The sequence below is a fragment of the Rattus norvegicus genome, chromosome 1 (assembly GCF_021556685.1).
Source record: "Rattus norvegicus strain SHRSP/BbbUtx chromosome 1, alternate assembly SHRSP_T2T, whole genome shotgun sequence".
Lineage (NCBI taxonomy): Eukaryota > Metazoa > Chordata > Mammalia > Rodentia > Muridae > Rattus > Rattus norvegicus.
Genome location: NC_141534.1, coordinates 89994325 through 90021589, shown reverse-complemented (window position 1 = coordinate 90021589; position 27265 = coordinate 89994325). Strand labels below are relative to the sequence as shown.

Genomic DNA, 27265 nt, shown 5'->3' with positions numbered 1-27265 from the left:
TCAGCCTGATTCGTGCTCTTTGCCTCCCGCTAGCTCCCAGTCAAGCCATTGGTTATCTCTATTGGACTCTCTCCATTGGCCTGCGGGGCGGTTCCCTTTCCACAACAGAGAGATTGCGCGGGTTTTAGGGCAGCCAGAAGTATTTTATTTGCGAGGGTCAGGAGTGGAGGTCGTAGGTGGGGACAGACAATAAATACCGAGGAATGTCGAGTCTCAGTGCATCCAAAACGTGGGTCCCGGAGTCTGTCAGTGAGTCAGAGAACAAGGTCAATAAATACCCACACTGCCTTGGGGGTGTGTGCAGCCGTGGCTCCGACGGGAGAGTACGGGAGTGTACGTGAGGAAGGAGTTGCAGAACCCCCAGGAGTGAGACTGTCCGAAGCCAAAGACTCCCATGTGTGCTGGCAGAGGTCTTGCTCATCCTTCCTTATGGGAATGGGATGTCTCCAGAGATAAGGGACTTATTGCTTATGGCTTTTAACTGATGGCTGGGGGCGTGAAAAGTGAAATCGGATGAGCTGACCAGTTTGCCCATCCACGTCGGGGCTGAGTAAAAGCATGGTTGGCGAATGCCTGGGCTGCAGTAGTAGTCAGCAGTAGCTCTGCAGGAACCGGGGTGCTGGGCACGAGCCCTCTTCCTCCCTCCCCAGCCGCCAGGGGGCGGGCCCGGATCACAGGAGCGGAGCAGGATAGGGACCCAGGCTCACAGAAGTGTGGAGTGGAGCAGAGCAGTGGGGTGAATATGGGCACAGAGAGGCTCTGGGTCTTTCTCTGGTCACTCGACCTTCCTAGGAGGCCTAAATGAAAAATGGCTTGGAGTCTTAGGGTTCAGGGGGCGAAGGTGGCTCCCGAGAAACACCAGACTGGGGTGAGACGGCCGGTATAGGCCACCAACCCAGTGCAGCCCAGTGTGGCGGCAGCAGCCAGAGCAGCGGCGAACAGGAGCAGGCAATGCGCCTCGGATAGGCCAGGCCTAGGGACCTGCAGGCGAGAAGGCTGGATTAGCACTAGGCCACAGGGACCCACTGGCTCCTGGGAGCCGCCCAGCCTACACCCATAGATGGGCCTCCGAGAGCATCTCTGGTCCCCACAGCCCACAGCTAAAGTTGGTCTGCTCGCAAGCCTGAGCTCCGGTCGGAACTCATCATTGGCTACTTCGCAGCAGCCTGTGTTGATTGGCCGCCCGAATACCCTCCCTCCCTGCGGTAGGCCGAGCTCCACAGAGGCAACATAGCAAGCAGTGGTGACACTTAGTGGGCAGAGCTAGGCGGAGGCCCGCGGCGGGTGGACGTGGGACATACCCTGGCAGGGAACAGCAGGTGACGGCGGTGCATGGGGCCTGGCCCCACCAGCGGGCACTGGCCCACAGCCACGGCCGGGGGGCCATCTAGCTGGAGAGAGAAGGGACAGGTGACCCGATCGGAGCCCAGCCCGGCAGCCCTCAGCAGCAGGGCGAGAGGCAGTGCGGGAATCTAGTCCAGGCCAGAACGGGAGTGTAGGCAGTTTCCTTGGGGAGGATTTGGTGAAAGCCTGAGATGAGGGAGAGCTGGTAGATGGTGCATGCTGAGTGAATGAATGAAGGGCATCTTTCTTCCGGAACCCCCAAGGAGGGTGGACCCTAAATGTGGACGGGAGACGGGCTGTGGGTAGCAGATCTAAGCGGGGAGTCGGGGAGGGAAGAGAGGGGTCTTACATGGGAAGGTGGATCCGTGGCCCGGGGACTGGGGACCCCCGTGACAGCTGGAAGGAGAAGAGAGAGGTGTATGGAGCGTGGAGGGCGAAGAAGGGCGGTGGCGCGACTGCGGTGTCCCAGCCTGGACTCCTCCCCTGCCCCAGGGTTCATACACCCAACGTGCCCCATCTCCACCCGGCGTCCTCCTGGCTGGGAGTGCGTGAGGGACTCGCCTGCAGCTCCTGGGGCCTGCAGCATCTCCATCCGCTCCTGTAGCTGCCGAACATGCGCCTCCAGGTCTCGGTTCCGGACCTCGGCCTCCTGTAGTTGGCTGTGGAAAGATAGGGCGGTGAGGCGACCTATCAGGTGAGGAGACTGCAAAGGTTGCTGCTCCCTTCCCCTCCCCCCAGCACCTTGACCCCCTACCTGGAGAAGTTCTGGTTAGCGGTACGGATGGCCTCCAGCTCGCGGCTCAGGCTCTGCCGGGTGAGAACCTCTTCTTCCAAGGCTTCCTGGAGCTCCCGCAGCGTCACCATGGTCTCTGTCTCAGCCGGAGGGACAGGGACAGCCGCGGGGTCAGCCTCTTCAGCCTGTCGGTGGGGATCAGAGTTGGGACATGGGACTATATCAGTCCAGCACTTCCCTCCACCTCCATTCCTCCCACCCCTATTCCCAGCCCTGGGTCTCTGGGGACAGACAGTCTAGTCACCCAGGAACAGGAGGGCTGGAGTCAGAAGTTTAGCATGTCTCTCCGAGCTCCACAGTGCTTCAGACAACCCTGACTTTACCCATAGGCCTCCCCAGTTTGTGTCTTGTCGTTATCTGCAACACCCCTCCTTCCAATGCCACCGACCTTCCTATAGCTTTTAAGAAACCAGCATCCCACCTGAGGGCCTCTGAACTTGTTTACCAACTGACCATAAGAACCTCTACCTCAGACTCAGTGGTTGGCAGCCCCTCCCTCCCAGGCCCGGTTGGTGTTGCTTTCTGACCCCACCCCCATGCCAGGAAAGCATCTATCTCTGAGCTATCCCTAGTTTTCTTTGTTTTTTATTCCAAGACAGGGTCTCATTACATAACTCGAGCAAGCCTTGAATTTGGGATCCTTCTGCCTGTGCCTCCTGAGTAGCTAAGGTTACAGGATGTGCTGCTGAGCCAGCTGGGGACAGTCCCTTACTGAATCAACAGCCTCACTGTTAGCACTGCAGGTACACCCACCCAGGAAGCTTTGCCCACCTCTCAGTCTACTCACCGCTTGATCCGGTGGGGACACGGGGGGCGGCAAGTCAAGCCCTTGCAAGTCTGACACAGGCAACTGCAGGGCCTCTAGTTCCATAGGGGTGGGGTCCGTGACCTGATTGTCTCTGAGAAGAGGAAGAGGCTACCAAATAGGGATCTAGGACTCCCTAGCCTGTGGATACCAGGCCAGGCCCCTAAGACCCCATGGCTAGAGGAGGTTCAGGGCAGAGGGAAGAGAGCAGACGACTGCCGGGGCCTCAGCACCTTGGCTGCCTTGCTGGCTGCCTGACTGTATAACTACAGAGAGTGGGCTGGGTCCAACATGTTCTAACCAGCATGAGGTGCTGCTTGCAGATCGTGAAATAAGTTGTCCTTACCTGTGCAGACCTGAGGCATGTCTGATGCTGGGCACTTGTGTGAGCGTCCTCTACGTGTTCTCTGCTTCCTAGTTTACTCCTAAGATCCAGTCTCTTCATTTAATTTTTATTTTGTGGCAACAGGGATTAATCCCAGGACCTCATAAATGCTAAGTAAGTTCTCTTTGTAGTTGAGTCATGGTTTCTCTGTGCAGCCCTGGCTGTCCCGGAACTTACTCTGTAGACCAGGTTGGCCTCAAATGCAGAGGACGTCCTGCCTCTGCCTCTGCCTCTCAAGGGATAAAAAGTGAGCACCATACCTACCTAGGCCTGCCTTTCTTTCTTTCTTTCTTTCTTTCTTTCTTTCTTTCTTTCTTTCTTTCTCTTTTTCTTTCTTTTATTTATTTATTTTTGTGTGTGTGTGGTTTATCATTATTGTCTTTTGCACTTTTTTGAGACAAGAGCTCATGTGACATAGGCTGGCCTGGAACAGGCTATAGCCAATGCTGGCCATGAACTTCTGATCTGCAGTGCGGGATTAGAGGTGTGAGCCACCCTGCAGACTGAATGCTGTGCCGAGGCTCACACACTGAGCACTTTACCAACTGCTGCAGCTCCAGCCAATACCGGGGATGCCTCTTGGACTGAGGCGTGCTCCCAGCCCATGATGAACTGTCTTATTGGAATAATTGACTTCTTTTTTTCTCTGAGACCAAGGTGTACACCAGGCTAGCCTTAAACTTGTGATTCTCCTACCGCCAATGTTTGTTTGTTTTGGTATTTTGAAACAAGCTCTCACTATCAGGCTGATCCTCCAGCCTCAGCCTCCTCAATGGTAGGGTTATAGGTTATACACTAGTGGATGTTCTTCCTTCCTTCCTTCCTTCCTTCCTTCCTTCCTTCCTTCCTTTAGACAGAGTCTCCTGTACACCAGGCTAGCCTTAGATTACTGTATAGCCCAGGATGGCCTTGAACTTGTGATCCTCTTGCCTCCACCTTCTAAATACTGGGACTGTAGGTTTGTGCCACCACAGCTAGCATAGTGGATGCTTTTAAAAGGCTTTATTATAAGACCAGGCATGGTAGTGCATGCCCATAAATCGCAGCACCCCAAGGCCAGCTTAGACTATATTAACAAGATCCTGCCTCAGAAAACAAGACAGAAAACTTTTTAAAACTTAAAAGTTGTTTTATTGTTATGTGCTCTTAAAATAAACTGTCAAATTTCAGGTTTGTTTTCTAAGATCCTGAGGACTGTGGAATGCCCTACAAACATGAAGGTCACTAGCAGGATTCGGGAAGGCTGAGTCTGAGATTCTTAGGTTAGACAGCTGGACTGAGATGTCACAGTGCAATGGGCAGGACGGACAGAGCTAGGAAACCAGAGGCCTGGTCTCAAAAGCAAAACCAAAAATAAACAAAGCACATGTGTACCTGCTTTCCTAGTCTCACGTCCACTTGATACAAGCTAGTCAGTCATCAAAGCGTGTCTCCTGCCTCAATTAAGGAGATGCTTCCCTCTACAGGGCTGCAGAGATGGCTCCATGGTTGAGAGCGCTGACTGCTCTTCCAGAGGTCCTGAGTTCAATTCCCAGCAACCACATGGTGGCTCACAACCATCTGTAATGGGATCTGATGCCCTCTTCTGGTGTGTCTGAGGACAGCTACAGTGTGCTCATGTATATATAAATAAATAAGAGCAGCCTGGTCTACAGAGTGAATCCCAGGACAGCCAGAGCCACACAGTAAGACCCTGTCTCTAAAAGACTTAAAAAAGAAAGAATGCCTCAAAAGATCAAGCTACAGGCAAGCCTATAGGGCATTTTCTTAACTAGTGATTAATGGGGAGGCTCAGCCTGTTGTGGGTGGAGCCATCACTGGCCTGGGGTCCTGGTTTCTACAGGCAAACAGTCTGAGGAAGTCATAGAACCACGTCATGTGCAGCTCCCTCCATCGCCTCAGCGTCAGCTCCAGGTTCCTGCCCCATTTTGAGTTCCTGTCCTGACTTCCTTCAGCAATGGGCTACCATGGGGAAGTGTAAACCCTTTCCTCCCCAGCTTGCTTTTGGTCAAGGGTCATCACAGCAGCGGAAACCCTAACTGAGACAGCTAAGAATCCTAGGTTCCAAGACTGAGCCTCGAGTTGACTGGCTAAGGTGAGCCTGCACACACAGGCCCAGCAGTGGACTTACCTTGAGGCCATGCAAGAGTAGGAGTAACCCACAAAAGGCAGGTGCACCCCGAGTGCCATGTCTTCCTGCATGTCGGACAGTGTCTCCTGCAGAAGAGGGACAGGGCTGTGTGGCTAGCAGTTATCTGAGATGGCCCTTCGCCCCTCTATGTTCATGGCATAACTGCCCCCATTAAACAACTCCCTCATTTTCTCTTCTGTACTGTTGCTTCCTTCGGGGCTCTGCCCGTACCAGACTTTTCTCTCTGACAGGGCCCAGGGCAGAAGCTATTGTTAAACGCTGAGAGCACTCGCCTGAGAAAGGACCTCGGCATCCTTCTGGGCTTAGCTCAGTTTCCTCCTCCAGGAAGTCCTCCAGCATATTCCAGGCTGGGTCAAGAGCCCAGCCCCCGAGTTCCATTTTAGTAATGATGAGTGGGACCTCACTCACTGTCTTGGGGACTGGTCACCTATGTGTCCTCACACCTGAGTGGACACATGGCAGTGCTCTAGGATAATGATTTGGGACCTGGAAAGGCCATCAGCACTTTCTTTTTCAAGAGAGGGTCTCACTGTGTAACCCTGACTGGCCTGGAGTCACCAGAGATCCCCCTGCCTCTGCCTATGAAGTTCTGGGGTTAAAGGTATGCACCACCACATCTGGCCAATCACCCCAATTTTATGGAAGAGGTTAGGGAAGTCCCCTCAACCAATCAGGAACTGCAGGTACGTACCCCGCCCCCGCTCACCATGGCAGTGAGCCGGTCCTCCACCACATCAAAATTGCATGTGTCTGTGGCACCCTCGAAGTCTGGTGTGAAGGGGGGCACGCTGTCCCGGAGACCCTCCCAATCAAGGCCAAAGAAGAAAGGATGCTTCTGGAAGTCACCTGCCCCACCTCTACCGAGCCTTATCTCAGCAGGACACAGCAGCCCACGAATGAGGTCCTGAGCTTCCTCAGGGACACCCATGTCTGCCCGAGGCAGAGACAAGTGTTCCTATTGAGAGAGAAACTTAGGACTTAGCCCTGGGCTGCAGAGCTGGCTCAGTCCTTTATGAGCAGTCATGGTTCTGTTTCCCAGCACTCAACATGGCAGCAGACAGCAGTCTGTGACTCCAGTTCCAGGGGATCCCATGCCCTCAGACCTTCACGGGCACTGACTCAGGGCACAGACAAACATGCAGGGAAAACACTTACACACATAAGTACCTCCCTACATGGTGCCCATGCTTACCCTGTAATGCACAATTTTGGCATACGTCTCGGCTGTGGAGTCGGCGTAGAAGGGTGTCTGCCCATAGAACATTTCGTAGGCAAACACGCCCAGTGCCCACCAGTCACACTCTGGCCCGTAGCTGCCTGCCCCAGGCCCTCCACCAACAGCCTGCAGAATCTCAGGAGACAGGTAGTCCGGGGTGCCCACAGCCACCAGCGACCTCACCTGTGCCAACCAGACCTGAATGCTTAAGACCTTTTCTCTGACTGTCCACACCTGGTGTACAGGACATCCTGACCAAGCTCCCCTCCTGCACTTCACCACAGCCTCCTACATCACCCGCCTCCTACATCTGGTCCTTCACCACGGGGAGATTTGCACCAGGGTCTTCCTACCGTTCCATCAGGCTGCAATTTGAGGCAGGAGCCAAAATCTGCCAGGCGAATGTGCCCACATCGGTCCAGCAGAATGTTATCTGGTTTGATGTCCCTGTACATAGAGAGAAAGGGGAAAGTGTGCTTTCTTGAAAATTTTCCCTCTTAGGTCCCCAGGCTTGGGTCTGGTTCCATCCCAACCAGGATTCTACAATTCTAGACCCCGGTCCTGTCCCCAATGGGATCCGACCTTCAGGTACCCTTCCTTCCCACACAAACTCTGCTAACCCTCCAAGGGCCCCGCCACGCCCACCTGTGCACGTAGCCCAGCCGGTGCACCGAGTCTATGGCCATGACAATCTCGGCCAGGTAGAAGCGCGCCATCTCGGCGGGGATCCGCTCCCCAAACTTGCTCAGCAGCGTTAGCAGGTCCCCGCCCACGTAGTATTCCATGACCAGGTACTGGGAGCAGGTGTGTCACAGGGGTTTGGTAGCCCCCAAGACTCCCAGAGACACCCCGTTCCCAAGCACAGGGCACCCCCGCACAGTGAGAGCGCCCTAGACATCGGAAGGCCAAACCAGATATCACCTCCTGTCTCAAGGAAGGTCCCTTCTGTACCTGAGACACAATCCTACCGGCCCCCCAGCCTAGAGCAGCTTCTCCCTTCTCCAGCCTTCCTGACTTGGGGCAATGTAATTGTCACTCTTTCCTAGTCACCTGAACCCGGAGCTCACCAGGTAGTTCTCATCCTGGAAGGCAAAGTGCAACTGTGTGATCCAGCGCCGGTCCCCTTTCACTAATACATCCCTTTCTTCCCGGAAGCATGACACCTGTGAGGTAGAAGAGAAGCTGCAGGAGGTGAGTTGGAGCGATGAGGGCGCCGCCCTCATCCCTGACCCTCACCTCGCCTCTCTTCAGCATGTCCCACTTATTCATAATCTTCATGGCATACACTTGGCCGGTCTGTTTCATCTTCACCACCGCTACCTAAAGGCAGACCGGGGATGACAGTAGAGGTGGAAGGGAAAACCAGCAAGACTCATCCAGACAGGGCTCCACCCTTATCTCCACCCAGCCTTAGCCACGCCCCCAGCTCGCACACCACCCCCTAACCACAAGCCCCGCCCCAGCCTTAAATTCAAACTCATTCATCAATTTTTAAGGCTCTGCCCCAGTTGTTATGCCCCACCCACCTCAAGTAAAGTTCCACTCCCAGGCCACTCAAGACTCACCTCACTGAACGCCCCACGCCCGATCACCTTCAAAATCTCAAAGTCATCCCTCTGCAGTCGGACCTCCTTAAGCCTTGCTGCAATGGGCTCCACTAGGTGGGGGTGGGGGGGAGGAGAAGAATCAAGGGTCACCAGAACACTAGGCAAGGGTGGTGACCTTAGTCGTCTTCTTTCTGCCCCTTAAATTGGCTTTAGGGTTCTGCTTTCAAAATCTCTGTGATGTTTGGGGGACCAAGAACTGCCTGTTTCTGCAGGGCTGCAGGGCAGAAAGGGAGTCAGAGGGAGAAGCCAGAGCTTAAGGCCCTTCCTTCCCTCCCATGTGATGATCAGGGTACTAAGTCAGGTCACCGGAGGCTCTCATTTAATGTCTCAGGCCACAGCCTCCAACTGCAGCTGTATCTAGCACAGCCAGCACAAAGTGAAGTGGGGGAGGGACATAGCCCACCGGCATCCTGGGCACTGTTGGAAGCGCATTCTTGGTCTCTGAAGGGTGCAGGAGTCTTCTTATAACCAAAGCTCCAGAGGATAACGTCCTGTGCTAGGGTGGCTCAGCAGGAAGGGAGGACAGCTAGGTCTGAGGCTGGCGACTGGGGGTGGGGGAAGGGCAGAGGGAGGTCAGGTCTCCCTTAGGGAAGCTGTCAGAACAACCCAGAGTAAAGGTGGAGGAGGAATGTGTAGGGAAGAGGGGAGATGGGGGTCACAGAGAAGAAAGGGGTTCGGGAAAGTGGGCAGACAGGGAAGACACAGCCAGGGCTGAGGCTGGGGGGGGGGGCAGGAGAGAGCCAAGGCGCTGAGCCCTTTTAAGGCAGCGGGAACCCAGGCCCCCTCCCCCGCCCAGGCCTGGCAGGGGAGGGGCCCACAGGATGCTGCTCAGGCCACAAAAGGACTGCTCCTTCCCAGAGGGTCAGACCCCTGCCCCCACCCCAGTTCTCAGTTTACCCTGCCAGGCCAACCCCATACTCTGCACAAAGCAGTTTGAGGGAGATACTGAGGGCTGGAGAGGAGAAAAAGTCTGTCACAGGCTTAGTGGCCTAATCAGTCACCTCCACCTTTCTATCTGTGAAGCAGGGTAGGAGGGAGAATGAACTAGGGTCAGACATTGGCAGACAACCTGAGGACCAGGACCAGGACTCTAATGAAAGGTACAGAGCAACAACACAGGCTGTTACTTGTGAGAAGTTGAGGTAAGCCAGGACTTTGGCTGAACGTTGGGCAGGGGCAGGTAAGGTTCTAGGCCTGTCTACTAGGCCCGAGAAGACCTGTAGGGAAGGGCATTTAAGTCAGCAGGGGCATTAGAGGTCTTGAGCTAGGACCATGAGAGCCATGAGAAGCCAGGAGGGATCACAAAGGCGGGGGAGGTACCAAGATGCTAGGGATAGGCACTCAGAAGCTAAAGTTGTTCCTTCCTCCTTAATTTGGGGAACAGAAGGGGTGCTTGGTGGCGCCTGTCTGCCAGGCTGGCTCTCCCCCAGGGCCTCTGTGAGTCACTGTGCCCTCATAGCTCCTGGACACCTGTCAGGGCAGCTGGGGAGGCAGACGCCAAACACCTGCCTATGGGCCACACCCTGGCAGCTGCCCCATGCTATCCCTCCCCACTCTGGGAAACCAGGGAGGGCTATAAGGGTCCTAGAAGAGAAAGCTGCCAGGTCCTAGTGTGGGCGCAGGGATAGCATGAGGCTGTGCCCACCCAGGCTTGCATTGGCTGAGTCATGGGTGGCCTCCCTGACCCCACCAGGGGAGCCTGGGATCAAGTCTTGAGTTCTGCTTGGCTACCTTACTGAGAACTCTCCAGGCCCTCCTGCCCTGCCACAGCCCATTTTTGCCCTGTAGACCCACCTCTGCCTTCCTACCCATACTTACCCCATTGCAAAAAGTCGGCCACATACTTGTCCTGGGCTAGGTGGGAGGCGCCCAGCTCCTGGTGGACGCCCAGGAGAAGGTCGAGCAGGGGCTCCAGCCCCAGGAAGCCTGGGTCCAGCACCAGCTGCTGGAGCTGCCTCAGCCGCACTTCGGCTGACATGTTGGGCAGGCAACACCATGGCCCCTCCCCGGGCCGGAGCTCGGGGTCCTCCCGTCACGGGGCCTGGCTGCCCCTGTCCAGGCCCCAGAACCCTGGCTGCATGTCTGCCTGTCCCTGACTATCCCCTGGGTCTCTCTGGCCAGTTCTATGCCTGAGGCCTCCTCCTCTTTTCCCCACCCCTTGGCCCAGCCCCCCTCCCGCCTCCCAGCTTTAACCCCTCCTGAACCAACACCCCAACTTCCTTCTTCCAGGGCCCCTCAAAACTCTTTTGTGCCCAAGTCAGGGGACAGAGTAAGACTCCTGGGTTGCCCCCCATTGCCTCTCCCCACCCACACAGAGGGTACAGAAGTTACAGGTGTGAGGTGTCAGTGCCCAGAAGAGCCAGTCTGGACTCAGAGCTGGGAGGATAGGGAAAAGGCTGATGCCTGGGCCTACAGGGGAGGGGGGCCGGGACCAGGGGCAGCTTCTTCGTGACTCAGCAATGGATTCCAACTTTGGGACAGTTAAATTTAGCCCCTGGGCCTGCTGTATTACCCCCCACCCCCCTTTGGCAGAAGGTAGACGATCGGGAGGGAGCTTGCTCAGCCGCCAGGGCCAGGGGTGACCTGCTGGCCAGAGCCTGGGGGAGGCAGTGTGGTGGATCCAGGCCCTCCTCAAGCAAGAGACCCCAAAATAGCTCCTTGGCCACAGGCCGGGGCAGCCACATTCCTGCCTGGGCTAGGATTAGAGACAGAAACATTTTGGGGTTGAGGGCGGAGCTGCCTGGACAGCCAGCCAGGAGACATGTTAGTTTCTTTCTAGGGTGACCAGTCCTCTGGGGAGGAAACCAATGGCCTCCAGCTGGCACTAGACAGCCAGTCACAAAGGGCCAGGGGCAGCAAGCTGCAAAGGCAAGTCCAGAGGCAGTGCAGTGCAGATCAATCCCCAGCATCCTCCTCTGCCCCAAGGAGAGCATGCCTGGAGAGTCCTGATGCTTAAGACAAGTTTCAAACACCTCCAAGGACCTAGTAGGAAGGCCATCTCAGCCTGTTGACTCTGGGGTCAGAGTCATCTTCCAGAGGGTTCTCTGATCAGGGCTCAGGGATGGGGAGGCAGCTGAGATTGGGCTTCCTTTGGTCAGAGCACAGCCCAGAGCTGTGCAACCCTGGAAATATTGCAACCCCCACCCCACCCTGCCCCAGGGAATGGAGACACCGTGCAAACAAGGACTTTAGTATAAATAAGAGGGCTAAGGGGACAAGGAGGGCCCTGGGGGCGTCCATAATTTAACACTTTCAAAAGCACAGACCATAGCAAGGGGTGGGGTTCAGGCTGGAGGGGGAGCCCCTGCCCTGCCCTCTCACCCAAGGGGTGCTGTGGAGCTGGGCTGTTGTGGGCTAAGTCTCTCCCAGGAGTGAACAGTCACATGCTGGGACTGGGACGGTTAACACTGATGTTTCAGAGGACAGAGTCAAGGCCACACAGGCCACTACATCCCCATGGCTGGGCCAACCTAGGGGACCCCCAGTATTTGTGCAGGGTGGGGGCTTGAAGGAGTCCTTCCGTCATGATTAGTCTTGTTAATACAGTGATTCTTGAGGTCAGCAGGGAGGGTTATGGCTAGGAGGCCAGGGACATGGGACATCCACGTTTCACACCACAGTGCCACTGGGGGAGCTGCCTGGTTGGGAGGAGATGCCCTGGGGAGGACAAGAGGAGAAAGCTGGATTAGACAGCATCCAGGCTTCCGCCAGCCAGCGCTTGGAAAAGGAGCCACCCGCAGGCCTAGAGCTGCTGCCCGGCTGGGAACAAACAGCTCAGCAGCCTTCCCTGACCCAGGGCAGCCTTTTATAGGAATTAATGGCCCCAGGCGACCTGGACAGACAGGGAGGAGAGTGGAGAAGAAAGAAACCGGGGTCCGCTTGCAGCTTGGGGGTTGTCCTACCTCTACCACTGACTTGCTGGGTGACCTGGGCCAACTTGCTTCCCCTGCCTGGGTCTCGGTCTCCTCGTCTGTGAACTAGGGAGATAGAGGGCATCTTTGAGAACTCAGTCAACTCCCCCAGCCCTGCGATCCTGACAGTTGCCCTGCAGCTGCCCTCCCTGCGTTCCAAGGCTCCTGGACTCTGAACCTTCCAAAACAAGGATCTGAAGGAGCGAGGGCAGAGTGGGGTCCGAGACACTGAGACCACACCCTAAAGGACAAACAGCCCAGCCCCAGCCCAACCAGGCAACAGGCCCACACCTCACCGACTGCAAGCACAGCCAGCACATAGCCCATCTGAGAAACAGTGACTGGGACCACACAGCAGCAAGAAGAAGTGCAGGCCTGGATCCTGACTAATTCCCATCCAGGCCTTCAGCAGCTGGCTCAGAAACAGAGTATCTAAGAGGCAGGCCAAAGACAGGCCAAAAGTGGGCCCTCAGCTCAATCACATCCCTAGACCTAAATAAAGTTTCACCATTTAAAACACAGATTTCCCGGGGCTGGGGATTTAGCTCAGTGGTAGAGCGCTTACCTAGGAAGCGCAAGGCCCTGGGTTCGGTCCCCAGCTCCGAAAAAAAAAGAATCAAAAAAAAAAAAAAAAACACAGATTTCCCATAAAAAGTGGTCCTGCCTTGAGTACTAAGGGTGAACCCCAGGGGCCATCAGAGGTCTTAGAGATAGTCCCCACCTTTCTGTCTCCTATACCTGACCTCTCTCTGACCAATACCTGGCATCTGGGAGGCCCATCATTCAGAAAGGCAGGGACAGAACTGGTGCCCCAGCGTGGGCAGGCGGGGACTCACCGCCTTGCCGGGCCGGGCCCAGGTGCAGACGAGGCCCTCTTGGCAGGCAGTGATGATGCAGTCCTCCAGGAACAGAAGCACGGTGAGGCGCTCCTGAGCGATCTTCTTGCACACCAGAGGCTCCAGCAGTGGGACCTCATGGATTCGAGGGCACAGGGCTGTGCCCAGCACCTTGGCTGGGTCCAAGCGGCTGCGGGGGGCAGGGCCATTGAGCTTGTCATTGCTGCTATTGCCCCCACTGCCCCCACGGCTGATGTTCCCCAGGCTGTGGTAGCGCTTGTGTTCCTTCTCAGCCCCCCGGTCCCGCCGCTCCTGCAGGGTCAGTGTGGCAAAGCGGCCAATGCTGAATGGTACGCCAGGCTCCATCGATACGCTAGGCCCGCCAGCCTTGCCACCACCAGCTGGGTGTGGGAGGCTGTTGGACCGTGACAGGGAGCGGGGCAGGGGGCCTGCACCTGTCTCTCCGGCCCGAGAACCTCCAGAGGCTGGTGGGGTGGCACCAGGTGTACCTGGAAGGGTGCGGGTGCGGGCCAGAGGCGGGTGAGGGGAGAGCACGTCTTCTGTGAGGTCCCACAGGCAGAACTGTGTGTCCTGGCCAGCTGAGCCAAAGCGGTAAGTGACGGAGCCAGCCTTGGGCAGTGGGGACACTGGAGCTCCTGTATCTGAGCTGGTGGCCTCAGGCTCCTCCTCTTCACCACTGGGGTCTCCATCACCACTGGCTGAGGCTGTCTCCTCTGCTCGAGTGGTGTACGGATCAAAGGCTACAGCATTGACCCAGGACTTGTGGCCATGGCCTCGAGCCACCACACGACCCTCCGTGAAGGACCACACAGTGACCAAGTCATCTTCCCCTCCTGTCACCACATAGCGGCCATCAGGGCTCCAGCACACACACAGCAGACCCCCAAAGTAGCTCTTCATGAGCCCACGAAGAAGCATGCTGTCAAAGTGGAAGACACGCAGGCAGCCATCCTGGCTGACACAGGCTAGGTGTCGGCCATCAGGTGAGAATGCAAACTCGTTGAGGGGCCCCTCACCCACTGCCCACTTGGCTAGTGGATTTCGGGGTGCCTTGCTTTTGGCTGCATAGACAGCAAAGCCCTCACCCTGTTTCAGCAGACTATACTGGGGTGGGGTGGAGGCGCAGGGGTGGCTGACATTGTAGAGGTACAGGTGGCCACTGGCGTGAGAAGCAAGGAACAGACTCTCTGACTCAGGCAGCCACTTCAAATATGTCACCTTGGTCTTGTCAATCAGCCGCTGCAAAGGGAACGACAGGGTAGGGTTGGGAAGTGGTGAGTACTCCTGACAGGCCACATCTTAGCCTGGACTCCAGCTCTCCACTGACTGGGACAGTTGGCAGGAGACACAGGGACACCGGGAAGAAGGGACGCCACAAAAGAGCTCCGTGGAGCCTCCCCTCTCCTCTACACACTTAACTGTGGCTCTGTCTTCAACTCCACAACACCAGAGAAAAGGTCCCCATCACTAGTTTGGCCCCAGCAGCTGAACAGCATCCAAAGGACATGCCCGAGCACTGTCCCCACACAAACTGAGGGCAGCCTCACCCTTCCAGATGCACAGGTCAAATCCCTCCAAGCATCTCTCCTCTACCCACAGTCAAGTCTCATCTTCCAACAAAAGCCATGGGTTTCCAAAGCAAAGTGCACCCAGAACCCAGTCACCACCCACAGTGCCTCACTGCTGGCCTCAGACACCCACAGCTGTCTCCTCGGTGGTCAGAGTTGGAAATTAGAGTCAGCCCCTAGCACTGCCCTGCCTGAAGCTTGAGGCAGCCACTATGATGACCCAACTTCTCTCCTGGGACCAAGCTGCTTCCTGCTCAGAGTTGATAAAGCCACCAGGCCTCCAATCGTCCTATGTGGGAGCCAGGTGTGCCAATCCACTCCTCAGCTACAATCCTTCCTACAGCTTCCAGGACAACCCGAGCCAGCACCCTGTTCCTTCTCAGAACACATCTTCTGTCTTCTCTCCCTCAACTGCTACCCTAGCAACACAGCCCAATGGCTGTCCTGTTTGGGGGAGTTTATCTAAGCTGTTCCTTCTAGCCTGTAGCCCAGACAGACCTTGAACTTTTGATTCTCCTGCCTCAGCCTCCCAAATATTTGCGATAACAGACCAGTGCTTTGAGGCCCAGCCCTTTCTCTCTACTTGAATGCCCTTCCCTGGAGGTTTCTTTCCCTCCTTCCAGCTTCACTTCAAATGCCAGCCCCTGGCTGACAGGGCTGCACACAGGACACCTGATGAATCTCTGTGACCTGTTGCCCAGCCTGAGAGTGGCAGGGGCAGGCCTTCTGTCTGTTGCTGAGCTATCACTGGATAGAGACTTGCACAGGAGGGACCACTGTGCTGTGAACGGGCATGTGAGTCTCTAATGCACCCATTGCTCTGCTGCTTCACGCCCTTCAGCCACTTGCTTATTCTGAGAACATTTGTGGCTCACCTCCCCTGGACCAGAGTCAGTATGACAGAGCACAAGGCCCTCCCTGCTGCTTCTAAGGTCTCCGGGCTCCTTTGAAGCCAGGCTAGCCCAACCAAGCAGTCCTTGTGAATAAGAGGACACAAATCCTAAGAAAACTAAGGCTCAGACAACACACTTTTCCAAAACCACACAGTAAGTCAGTAATATAGGAGGAACTAGAATCCAAAGCCCAAAGAGCCCAGAATTTGAAACTAGAGAGAATATCAAAACATCCCAAGTGACTATGAGCCTCAGTCTTCTAATCTGTGAGATGGGCACCATATTTTCTTATGCATCAGAAGATAAGAACCCAAGCAGTAAAGCATTCTTTCAGCATAGGGCTGGCTCAGCAGAAAACTGATAGATTGTACACACAATGGTGACATCAATGGCTGTCATGGCTGTCAGTCATTCGTTCCTCTCCCCTTCATCCTGCCCCTCTCAAGCCTACTCTATTTCCAGGCAGTTTAGTGCAGGATAGATAATGAGAAAGGAACAGTTCAAGTCCTCAATCACCTCTTCATTGAATAGCTTGCTGGTGTCTTTCTTGATGAGGTCCAGATACTGCACCTGGCCGGCAGAGAAGCCCACCAGCAGGGAAATGGTCTCTGTGGCAGCTGTGAACTGGTTGAAGTCGTGGCAGGTGGGCTGGGTCCCCTTGTAGATCCTCTTGTCGATGGGCTTGTTGAGATCAATGGACTTGAACCATGGGAGAAGACGAGTTAATGGGTTAGAGCGGGGAGAGGAAGGAAGAGGGAGCTGAGGTCAGGGAAAACCACCAAGAGGAAGCAGGGTTAACCTCGAGGGAAGTGGGGAGGTGGGTGGGGAGGAACAGGCAACCACAGGCTGGGAGGGGATTCCTCTCAACCCAGAAGGACAGCACACACATGCTCACATGCACACAATCACACACTACCCAGGAAAGACCACAGAGCCTTTCCATTGTAATTTAGGGACACTTGCCCACAGTGTCAGGGATCAGAGTCCCCTGGCCTGGAGCTGACTCCACCATCCTTCCCTGCCACCATCACAGTAGCAGCTCCAGGAGGACAATATTCTAAGACCTCCAAGATCCAAGGACTCAAAAATTCCAACACCTTAGGATTTCTTTCATTATTTTCTACATGTACATGTAGTATATACACCTGTGTGGTCGTTGTGCGTTATGTATGTGGATGTAGAGGTCAGAGGCCAACATTGAGCATCTTTCTCTGTGGCTTTGCATCTTACATTTGACACAGGGTCTCTCACTCAACCTGGAGCTCACCAATTCAGCTAGACTAGCTGCCAGTAAAACCAGGGTCCTTCTGCCTCTGTGCTCTCCAAATTTGGGTTACAGACTCACACAGCAGCAGCCTTTTACATGGGGTACAGGGATCCAAACTCAGGTCCTCATGCTTTCAAAACTCACATTTTGTTCAATCTGGAGTCCCTAAACTCCAGGACTTCTGTCATAGTTCAGACAGCCATCAGTCATTACAACCCCTCATATTTGGGGTACACAATCACCACTGCATTCTCAAAATCCCCATCTCTGTCTCCTCTACTCCCTCACTTTGCCCCCCCCTTCTAGGATTGCTTTACAGATGTCTGTCACACCTGGGGATGTCCCCGGCCAGGAACCCCATCAATTCAAAACTCCCATCAGTTCTTCCAAAGCCATTAGACATCATATTCTTTGGAGCACATTCACCTGTTACTTTGCTACACACCAAGTCCTCCCTGCCTTTTGTCCGTAAGACTTCCATCACTTACAAATCCTGTCACTCCTGGGTATGACAAGTCTTAAGTCTCCCCCCAACAGGCCCAGAATGCAGTATGTACTTCTCTGTTCTCCATCCCCCCAACCCCCACCCCGGCCTGCATCCTCCTAGGATTCCCCATTGCCTGCAGAATGCCTGTCACCTCAGAATCCGTGGCCCCCTCCCCCATTTCCTCCCAGAAGCCCCATCACATCCTGAACTTACCACCCCCAAGAACCCCCACGCAAAGATTGCCCTGCAACCTCTTAGGACTGACTCCATTAGCTCCAGAATCCAGGTTCCCCTGGGATGCCCAACCTCGGGTCCTTCTGTCATTCTGGGACCCCGATGCTATCGGCACCCAAGTCCCCACAAAGCGGAGCACTCACTCACCCGTTGGCTCCCGCGGCGGCAGCAGCCGGGATAAAAGTAAAGCTCACGGCCCAGGTTGAAGCAGACGCGGTCTCCTCCCGCGCCCAATCCCGAGGGCGTGGAGGGCGGCTCCCCAGTGCCATCGGGGTCGCCTAGGCGCACCAGGCTGAGGCGGACAGCGGGCAGCGCGGGCCCGGGCCCAGGGCCAGCGGGCGGCGGGGACGATGCGGGACCTGCGGCGCCAGGCCCGGAGGCTGAGGCGGGCCCTGGCGGGGGCTGAGTGGGCTGAGGCGGCGCCGGGGTCTGAGCGGAGGTCGGGCCGGACCTGCGCGTCGCATCGCCGGGAAGCAGCTTGTAGAAGCCCTCGCGGGTGCGAAACTGCGACTTGATCTCCGCGCAGTCACCCATGGCGGCGCTGGGGCCCGGGCCGCCCTCCGCGCCGCCCGCCGCCATCTTGGCCGCCCCCCGGGCTGCGCCGCAGCCAGACCGCCCACCGCCCGACCCCCCAGCCGGAAGTTGCAGGGCTGGCACCGGAAGGGGTAGGGTCGTCGTCCGGGTGACGCCTCTACGATTGGCACCCAGACGCGGAGGCGGGAGGAGCCGGGACAGTTGCTGAGGTAACGGTTCTGGAACTGTGGGGGGGGGGGCAAGATGTAGGCGTGGTCGACGCGACAGATGCTCGCGTGTGGTTGGCTACGAGGCGTGACTGTTGGGAACGCCCCTAGACCCTAACAACATCGCCCTGGGAACCGTTTGCCCAGCAACGGAGAAACCTCAAAGCCTATTCAGAATCCTCGTGTTGTTACTGCTGACTCCAGGCGATTCTTGTCTGTTTTTTTTTTTTTAATTAAAAAATATTGCATTTATTTTTGCGTGTATTTGTGCGTGGATGAGCATATAGAGGTCAGAAAGAGCCAAGTGCCCTTCCACTATGTGGATTCTAAGGATGGAATGCAGGTCCTCATGCTTGGCAGCAAGCATTTTACTGACCTTTGTTTGGTCTCACACTTGTAGCCCAGGCTGTCTTCAAACTTGACCCAACCTCTGGGGTCTGTCTCCAGGAGTGCTTGGATTTCAGGCCTGAGACACCACCCTCAGCTTCTCGTTTCATTTTAGATGCTCAACAGTATTTTGCCCTTCAATATTTGACTGGCAGACTAAAGTCTCCTCCCTTCTCACTGACACCTGTGGTCCTCTGCTGCTGTCAGAGTGAAGTGTAGCCATCTGTGACCTTTCTGACTTTGCCTTCCAGTTTTGTTTTGGTGATGATGGTTGTTACCTTGTCAATTTTGCTACCTTATCTACCTAGAATTACAGTGAGGAACAGTCTACATTGGGTTGGCCTGTAGATGTGGATGTGGGAGAATGCATTAACTGATACAGGAAGACCCAGTCCATTGTGGGAGGCGCCATTCCCTAGTCTGGGGGTCCGGAACTGTGTAAGAGTGGAGAGGCAGGGGGCTGGGGATTTAGCTCAGTGGTAGAGCACTTGCCTAGCAAGCGCAAGGCCCTGGGTTCGGTCCCCAGCTCCGAAAAAAAGAAAAGAAAAGAAAAAAAAAAGAGTGGAGAGGCAGGCTGCACAAGGAAGCAAACACACATGGATTCCTTCTTTCTGGTCTACTCTGGCGACCTCCTTGCCTTGATTTCCCTACCCTGATGGACAGTGACCAGGAATTGCAAACTGAAATAGCTCTTTCTCCCCTAAGCTGCCCTTTGTCGAAGTATTTTATGTTTTATCCCAGCAACAGAAGAAAATTTTGTTTTGTTTTGCCCCCTCCCCACCACCCTTTTGTGAGACAAGGTCTCTAGTTCTGGCTGACCTCTACCTCACCTTGTAGAGAAACCACCACGAACTCCAGATCTTCTTGCTTCTCTCTCTTCCAGGTCAGTGTTACACCGTGTACAATGGTGGGTGGGGCTTGAACCCAGAACTTTGTGCATGCTACGCAAGCATTTAGCACTGCCAAGTCCCATGAAGGTGCTTGGGAATCAAGCCCAGGGACTTGTAGAAGACCAGGTAGTGCTCTGAACACTGAGCCACATCACCAACCTCTCAAACAAACTTTAAAAATAAAAGACAAATGGGGCCGAATGATCTAATTTCAGTTCCCAGTACCCACATGGGGTGGGGGTGGGGGTTAAAACCACTTGTAACTCTAGTGACATGGGATCTAACCCTTCTGGTCTCTGAGGGCATCTGCACACACAGACAGACAGACAGACACACACACACACACACACACACAATATTTTTTAAATCTTTTAAAAACAAATTGAGATTAAATCCCAGCACTTGGGGGGGGGGGGTAGAGGCAGGTTGATCTCTTTTTTTTTTTTTTTCTTTTCTTTTTTTCAGAGCCGGGGACCGAACCCGGGGCCTTGCGCTCTCTAGGCAAGCGCTCTACCACTGAGCTAAATCCCCAACCCCGAGGTTGATCTCTTGAGTTCCAGGCCAGCCTGGTTTACAGAGCTAGTTCCAGGACAGCCAAGGACACACAGAGAAATGCTGACTTGAAAAACCAAAAATAAAACAAACAAACAAACAAACAAACATGGAGGAGGAGTGAATGAGCCAGCTTCCCAGGATACTGAGTGAATGTGTGGCTAAGCGGCTGTGCTGTGGGAGTTTTATTTAGAGCACTGGGTGGATTTCTACCTGTGTCGTGCAAGGCCAGGGAACAAAACCAATAGGAAAAATACAGTCTGTTCTACAAATAAGGGGGAAGGCTATGGGGAGGGCCTTGGGGACCTCAGTCCTCCAGGTCCTCATCCTCATCCTCTTCATCATCCTCCTCCTCTTCCTCAGCGGCTGCCAGGGCCTGCTCCTGAGCAGCCTTCAGGGCCTGCTCCTCCTCTACTGTGGGGTCGCTCATCTCCATGATTTCGGGGCCACTGGGGTACTCCTGCTGAATCAGAGCTGGCAGCATTGGATTGAAGTTCTCGGGGCTATACTTGTGACCCCAGCCAATGTACAGGTTCTCAAACTTCCTAGAGAAACAGAGAGACATTCTTTTTGAGGGTGAGTCTAAGGGTGGCATAGCATCATTGCCCAGTCACCAGTGGGCAGGCGAGAGGTACGCACTGGGTTTCTCTGCCCATCTGTCCATTCCACAAAAGTTTACTGAACACTGTTCTGTTCACCGGATCTGAAGTGGCCATACCAACAAGTGGCAAGGGGACCGGGAACTGAATTTGGCTCTGTGTATGTGTGTGTGTGTGTGTGTGTGTGTGTGTGTGTGTGTGTGTGTGTGTGTGTGTTTCCATCTGTAGGACTGTGTTTGTATACTTGAGTATACTTGAGTGTGTTTGTATACTTGAGTATACTTGAGTGCAGTGCTCACAGAGTCCAGGAGAGGGCGTCAGATCCCGCCTAGTGCTGGCGTTACAGGTGAAGGGCCTCAGAACCCAACGCAGATCCCCCCACAAAGCTGCCAAACAGGGGTGCGGATCTCAGGCCTTCGGCAAAGTAGCGCGTGCTCTTAACTGCTGGGCCTATTTATTTTTTGAGACAGGGTCTCCCTTCGCACCTCTGGTTGGTGCGGAACACAGTACGTAGACAAGGCTGGCCTCAGACTTGTACAGATCTGCCAGTCTCTGCCTCCCGGGCGTGGGGATTAAAAGGCATGTGCCACCGAGCTCGGCTCTTCTGTTTTGAGTCTCATCTCCGGGTCTGGCGCTCACTGGGTCTGGCATTCACTTGCCAAGCTGGCTCAGAAGAAACTCCCAGGATCCATCCACCTCTGCCTGTTCCCTCTCAGCACTGGGGTTAAATATGCATGGTGCTGCCCCTGGCCTTTTCATGGGGTTTGGAGCTAAAATTGCTCCTGGCTTGGGCAGCAAGTGCTTTACCCACTGAGCCATCCCCTCAGCCCCTGCTGTCTTCTTCCATCAGTAATCATTACTGGATCTATTGGTTACTGGTCAGTCCTTGGCAGCATCCTCAATGCCCTTTCTCTACTGATTCGCATGTCAGGGGAGTCACAGAGCTCATCTGGTCCGACTACGAGTGCCTTATGTCCACTGAGCCCTGTTTGAGGACTCGGTTCACACTTTGTCTTGGAGTGTTTCTATGGACACTTAGGAAGAATGCGTGTTCTGCTGGGTTATTTTTTTTTTTGGAGGGGGTGTGGCTTTGAATTAATTTTAGTTAATTTCGATTCTAAAAATAAACCAGATACTTAATTTGGTTATTGGAAAACCTCCCAGGAGCCCTGGAAGGACTGAGTTACATGAATCTGCTTTTATTTCTTTTATCTTTTTTTTTTTCTCTCTTTAGGGAAGTGTGTCACCACGTATCCCATAAATGCCAGAGCCGCTTTAAGGCTAATTTCTTTTTCCTAGTGGTAATGGAGATTGAAGCCAGTGGGGGGATTCTAGGCAGGGGCTCTACCTCTGAGCCATGCATACCCCCAGCTCCTCACAAGGAGATTTTAGGCCAGGGATTTACCACCAAGCCTCAGCTCTTTTTTCATCTTGAAATACATTCTAGGTTGCTCAACCTGACCTTAAGCTCACTCTGCAGCCAAAGCTGGCCTTGGAATACCCCATCTTCTTCCGGTGTTTTCTTTTTCTTTCTTTTCTTTTCTTTTCTTTTTTTTTTTTTTTTTTTTTTTTTTTTTTTTTTTTTTCTGGAGCTGGGGACCAAACCCAGGGCCTTGCGCTTGCTAGGCAAGCGCTCTACCACTGAGCTAAATCCCCAACCCCCTTCTGGTGTTTTCTACCTGATTATTGGAATCACGAGTCCACACCACCAGCTGAGCAAGTCTTCCTGATGAAAACTTCAAAATGAAACTGAGATTCGGGGTTGGGGATTTAGCTCAGTGGTAGAGCGCTTGCCTAGCAAGCACAAGGCCCTGGGTTCGGTCCCCAGCTCCGGGAAAAAAAAAAAAGAAAAGAAACTGAGATTCATTTTAATGGAAAACAGATTCCAAAGACTTGTTATGAAATAAAGAATGAAAAATAAACACTGGGCAGTGGTGGCACATGCCTTTGGTCCCAGCGGTTGGAAGGCAGAGGTAGGCAGATCTCTGAGTTCAAGGCCAACCTGGTCTACAAAGCAAGTTCCAAGACATTCAGGGCTCAGGGCCCTTGTCTAGAAATGACGGGCAGGGCGGCAGCTGCGGAGAGAGCACAACAGTTAAGAACACTGACTGTTCTTCTAGAGGACCCAGGTTTGATCCACACGGCAGCTCACAGCTGTCTGTAACTACAGTTCTAGGGGGTCTGGCACCCTCACACAGACATACATGCAGGCAGAACACCGATGTACATTAAATAAAAATAGAAAAATCTTTCCTTAAAAAGTAAAATAAGGGGCTGGAGAGATGGCTCAGTGGTTAAGAGCACTGACTGCTCTTCCAGAGGTCCTGAGTTCAATTCCCAGCAACCACATGGTGGCTCACAACCATCTGTAATGAGATCAGATGCCCTCTTCTGGTGTGTCTGAAGACATCTACAGCGTACTTATATATAATAAATAAATAAATAAATACATCTTTTTTTTTTTAAGTAAAATGAAAGCTTGGGAATGTGGCTCAGTGGTAGAGCCCCTGCCTAGAATCCCCCAGGGAGGGGCTGGGGGCGTGGCTCAGCAATAGGGCACTTGCCAAGAACTGGCTAAAACCCTGCGTTCAATCCCAGCACCATAATACAAACAATCAGCCTGAACCCCAGGCCTTTCAGAACTAGAATTTTCATCTTTGCCAGATTATCAGTGAGTCCTACACATTCCATATGTAAAACTGGTCTAGAATATTCCTATCTGTCTGTCCCTCACTGGTACTTTCTTTCCCTGTGGATTAAAGAATGAAGGTTGCTTCTCTGCAGAATCCCGGAGGACTCAAGACATGAGATTAGGAACTAATCTATTTTGTAACAGGTCTTGTACAACTGATGACTGCATTTGCCCCATGTATCCCCCATGGACACATCCAGGGCTGTCTTTCCAGCAAAGGTCTGGGGTCCCTCATGCAGCTGCCACAGAGCAACATTCAGGACTTTTTCTTTTTCTTTTTTTCTTTTCTTTCTTTCTTTCTTTTTTTCTTTCTTTATTTATTTATTTATTTATTTATTTTGAGACAGAGTTTCTCTTTGTAGCTCAGGCTGGCCTTGAACTCAGAGGTCTGTCTGTCTCCTCATCATCTCTTCCTCTCCACCTCCGCCCCCGCCCCCGCCCCCTCCTCCCCCTCTGCGTCTGTAGTGCTAGAACTAAAGGTGTGTGTCCGTCCCCACATTGGACTCATATGTAGAGCCTAGGATGATGATATGCACCAACAATCCCAATACTCCAGAAGTGGAGGCAGAAGGATTAGGAGTTCAAGGTCAGCCAGGGCAGCATAATGAAACCCTGTATCAACAACAGAAAGGCTCTTTTGGGGCCAGAGAGATAGCAGCACAAGCCAATGTGCCCAAGTCTGATCCTGGAGTCCACATAAGAAGTCGGATTTGGGGGTTGAGGATTTAGCTCAGTGGTAGAGCGCTTGCCTAGGAAGTGCAAGGCCCTGGGTTCGGTCCCCAGCTCCGAAAAAAAAAAAAGAACCAAAAAAAAAAAAAAAAAAGAAGTCGGATTTGGTGGTGCCCAGCTGCAACTCGGCATTCTTAGCGAGAGACAGGAGGCAGAGGTGGGAGAATCTTTTGTGGAAGTTCAAGGAGCTAGCAGGTTAATGACCACTCCTGTGTCTTCCAACCTCCACTTTCCAACCTGAGCATGTGTGCTCAGCCACACTTAATGTTAAAAGATCCATAGGTATTTAACGGCGCACGCCTTTAATCCAGCATTTGGGGCCAAAGGCAGGTAAATCTTTGTGAGTTCGAGGCCAGCTTGGTCAACATAGTGAGTTCCAGACAATCATGTCTCAAAAGAAGAAGGGGGAGAAGGAAGAGGAGGAAGAAAAAGAGGAAGAGGAAGAGGAAGAGGAGGAGGAAGAAGAGGAAGAATCCTACATAAGACAAAACAAAATTTCTCTTTGGCCACAGCGATGGCTTTGCTGCTAAGAGTGCCCACTGGTTTGGTTTTCAGTGCCTACATCAGGAGGCCCACAACCACCTATAACTCAAGTCCTGGAGGCCCAGCAGTGCCCTCTACTGGCTGTCAAAGGTGCCTGCATGATACGGTGCACATAAACTAACCTGGGCACACACACCCGTGCACACATACACGTAAATAATACACATGGCTTTGCTTAGAATGTTCTTCTGTAAAAGACAAAAGATGGATGGATGGATGGATGGATGGATGGATGGATGGATGGATGGATGGATGGATGGATGACTGAACTGATGGGTGTGTAGATGGATGAACTGATGGATGACAAATGAATGGGCGAGTGGATGGGAGGGAGGACATATGGACCAGGAGAACTCTTTAACTCCCGCACTGGAGAGGCAGAGGCAGGTCGGGGCTCTGAGGCAGAGCAAGTTCCAGGACAGTCAAGTCCACACAGAGAAATAATGCGTGGTGTAGGCATAGAATAAGAGCGTTAGAAAAACCCCTCTCTCGGATTCTGGACAAAAATCATAATCGGCAAGAATCTGGTTCAAGTGTCAAGTTTGCATGAAATTCCTTCAGTATGAAAAAACCCAGAGCAAGTTTGAGTTCAGAACAGAAAAGTTCTGCCCTCTGGTGGACAGAGTTGGGATCGCAGCCAAACTGATTTAGGGATTTAGAGGCAATTTAAAGGTAAGAATGGAGGGGGAGTGGAGGCGGCTGCAATATATATATATATATGTGTGTGTGTATATATATATATATATATATATACATATACACATCATATACATATATACAGTCATATACATATATATGCTATATATTTATGTGTATTATATATTATATAATACATTGTATATGACATATACATGTAATATTTATATGTATTTTTTGGGACAGGGTCTCTGTGTAGACCAGGCTGTACTAGAACTCTATAGACCAGGCTTCCCTTGAACTCACAGAGATCTCTCTGCCTCTGCCCCCCAGCTTTTGAGAGGAAGGACCTGTGCCACCATGCCTGGAGGGATTTGTCAATCTTTTGAGAGCAACTATCATGGATCCTGGTAGGTAAGATTTCTATACCATCGGCGGACCCTTGAGTCAGGGCAACGTCGTACTTGCCAGTGGCGTAGGCATAGGCCCCTGGCCAGAGGTTGGAACGCACGACGGCCACCGAGTACTGAGGGCTGAGGCTGCAGGAGAGGCGGGTGGTCCAGGGAGACAGGTGCATGATTTCTGTTGGAGAAGGAAAGGGGTGGTAGGGTCAAGGGTCCCCACACCCTGCCTTACCACAAAGGTGGAGAGACAGAGAGAAGGGATGGAGGGGACTATGCAAGAGCTACAGATCACACTGAGACAAATCCCTGACTCTGGCCTCTCTCTCCTGCTGTGGCCCCAGGGAAGCCACGTTACCTGTCTGCTGCAGCGACCCACCGAGGAAAGGAGGATGCTCACGTCACCTCCCTTTCTGGGTGGCAGTGAGGTCTGGTGGCCACGCCACTAGCAGGGAGCTACAAGCATTCTCTTAGCCGGGTGTACGGCTATGGACCTGCCCCCCACCCCGGCTTCCTCTTCCTCTCTCCAGCAACACAGGCCAGCAATCCCAGCACCAGGGAGACCATGGGAGATGGCTTGGAGTTCAGGGGCTGTCTGGGCTTCAGGGCGTGACCTACCGTAAACAGCAACCGCCATCATGACCCCCAAAGGAGAGAAAACCAGGGAAGAGACTCTGCCTCAGGGCCATGGTCAGTGTCGCATGCCAGATTAGGTTTAGAGAGAGAGGAACACAAGTCTTCCTTCCCTGAGGCTGGGATGGCAGACCTGTGCTCCCAGGCCTGACCCCATGCCTGCCGCACAAAAGAAATCCCCACTGAGACTCGAGAGGATATCAGTGTTCCCGGTGTGCTGCTCGCCCCAGCCCCCCAACCCCTCAAAGGCTGGCACTGCGCCTGCCCACAAGGGACTTACCTGCGTCTTCTGAGAGAGGGGTCAGAAGCGGAGGACCAACCTCCTGCTCTACCTCCTCCATCCCCTCGTCCGCCTTCTCTTCCTCCTCCCCCAGCTCCTCTTCCTCCTCTGTCTTCTGCATTGGGTTCACCCATGTACAGCGCCCCTGGGGATGGAACAGCAAAGTCAGGGGCCACCCTAAGACAGAGCAGAGCCGGGGTTGGGGATTTAGCTCAGTGGTAGAGCGCTTGCCTAGCAACCGCAAGGCCCTGGGTTCGGTCCCCAGCTCCGAAAAAAAGAAAAAAAAAAAAAAAAAAAAAAGACAGAGCAGAGCCTACTGTGGGAGAAGGTGGAGGGCCACAGGCCCCTAAAACAGTGGTCTTGTCCCTGTAGCGAGTGGCAGGCAGTCCCAGTTATGTGATAGCAACTGCCTTGGCACAGGCTTCTATGGTGGACACATTGTCCATAAGGGGTGCCCAGGGACTGTCATTCAGCAGTGGTAGGGTCACCTGTGCCTCCCTCACTGGATGGCTCTTGGGCTCTGTCAAGCCAATGAACACTCCTGTTGGTCTCTGTGTGTGTCTGTATGTGTGTGTATGTAGGTATGCATGTGTGTATGTGTGTATGTATGTGTGTGAATGTATATGTGTGCATGTGTGTATACATGTGTGTGAATATATATGTG

At 53.6% G+C, this 27265-nt stretch overlaps 3 protein-coding genes and 1 long non-coding RNA gene across 42 annotated transcripts in view; 1 reads left to right on the top strand and 3 right to left on the bottom strand.

Moving 5' to 3' along the window:
* Positions 1–122: 122 nt before the first annotated feature.
* Dmpk (DM1 protein kinase) lies at positions 123–10417 on the bottom strand. 34 transcript variants are annotated; one of them, XM_087554927.1, is made up of 16 exons: positions 10121–10386; positions 9280–9291; positions 8261–8399; positions 7932–8015; positions 7763–7858; positions 7341–7489; positions 7049–7142; positions 6672–6878; positions 6171–6434; positions 5459–5544; positions 2925–3036; positions 2099–2262; positions 1906–2003; positions 1694–1740; positions 1302–1391; positions 123–981 (listed from the first exon to the last, which is right to left on the bottom strand). In XM_087554927.1, exons 1-16 carry the CDS (start codon positions 10297–10299, stop codon positions 829–831), a joined length of 1974 nt encoding a protein of 657 aa, XP_087411053.1. In that variant the 5' UTR covers positions 10300–10386; the 3' UTR covers positions 123–828.
* Positions 10418–11476: 1059 nt separating this feature from the next.
* Positions 11477–18178, bottom strand: Dmwd (DM1 locus, WD repeat containing). 4 transcript variants are annotated; one of them, XM_087588951.1, is made up of 6 exons: positions 17667–18140; positions 16048–16230; positions 13559–14309; positions 13050–13239; positions 12205–12279; positions 11477–11959 (listed from the first exon to the last, which is right to left on the bottom strand). In XM_087588951.1, the coding sequence occupies exons 1-5, from the start codon at positions 18096–18098 to the stop codon at positions 12207–12209; spliced, it is 1629 nt and encodes a 542-aa protein (XP_087445077.1). In that variant the 5' UTR covers positions 18099–18140; the 3' UTR covers positions 11477–11959; positions 12205–12206. The 4 variants fall into 4 exon arrangements, with proteins under 4 accessions (XP_087445077.1, NP_001388176.1, XP_087445071.1 ...); NM_001401247.1 differs by having other exon boundaries at positions 13050–14309; positions 17667–18178; XM_087588945.1 differs by lacking the exon at positions 12205–12279.
* LOC108349062 (uncharacterized) overlaps positions 17874–27265 on the top strand; it is a 10451-nt gene continuing 1059 nt past the window's right edge. Inside the window, exons 1-2 of the long non-coding RNA XR_015649816.1 lie at positions 17874–18262; positions 25621–25697. This is a non-coding gene — a long non-coding RNA (uncharacterized LOC108349062). The remainder of the gene's footprint in view (positions 18263–25620; positions 25698–27265) is intronic.
* Positions 20234–27265, bottom strand: part of Rsph6a (radial spoke head 6 homolog A) — a 19687-nt gene continuing 12655 nt past the window's right edge. The window contains 3 exon segments of one of the 3 annotated variants that reach the window (NM_001415788.1): positions 20234–20633; positions 25752–25869; positions 26602–26746. In NM_001415788.1, coding sequence (NP_001402717.1) covers positions 20396–20633; positions 25752–25869; positions 26602–26746 — 501 coding nt within the window. In that variant the 3' untranslated portion in view covers positions 20234–20395. 3 annotated transcript variants of the gene reach the window in all.

Excerpts from the sequence above, each read along its gene's own strand:
- Dmpk (XM_087554925.1), bottom strand. The coding sequence starts at position 10,299 with ATGGTGTTGCCTGCCCAACATGTCAGCCGAAGTGCGGCTGAGGCAGCT. Across the intron at positions 7,490-7,762 it reads TCCAGGATGAGAACTACCTG|TACCTGGTCATGGAATACTA; the intron begins GTGAGCTCCGGG and ends ACCTGCTCCCAG. Across the intron at positions 3,037-5,458 it reads TACTCTTGCATGGCCTCAAG|AGACAATCAGGTCACGGACC; the intron begins GTAAGTCCACTG and ends TCCTCTTCTCAG.
- Dmwd (NM_001401247.1), bottom strand. The coding sequence starts at position 18,098 with ATGGCGGCGGGCGGCGCGGAGGGCGGCCCGGGCCCCAGCGCCGCCATG. Across the intron at positions 16,231-17,666 it reads GCCGCCGCGGGAGCCAACGG|TCCATTGATCTCAACAAGCC; the intron begins GTGAGTGAGTGC and ends CCATGGTTCAAG. Across the intron at positions 14,310-16,047 it reads GCAAGCTATTCAATGAAGAG|CGGCTGATTGACAAGACCAA; the intron begins GTGATTGAGGAC and ends TTCCCTTTGCAG.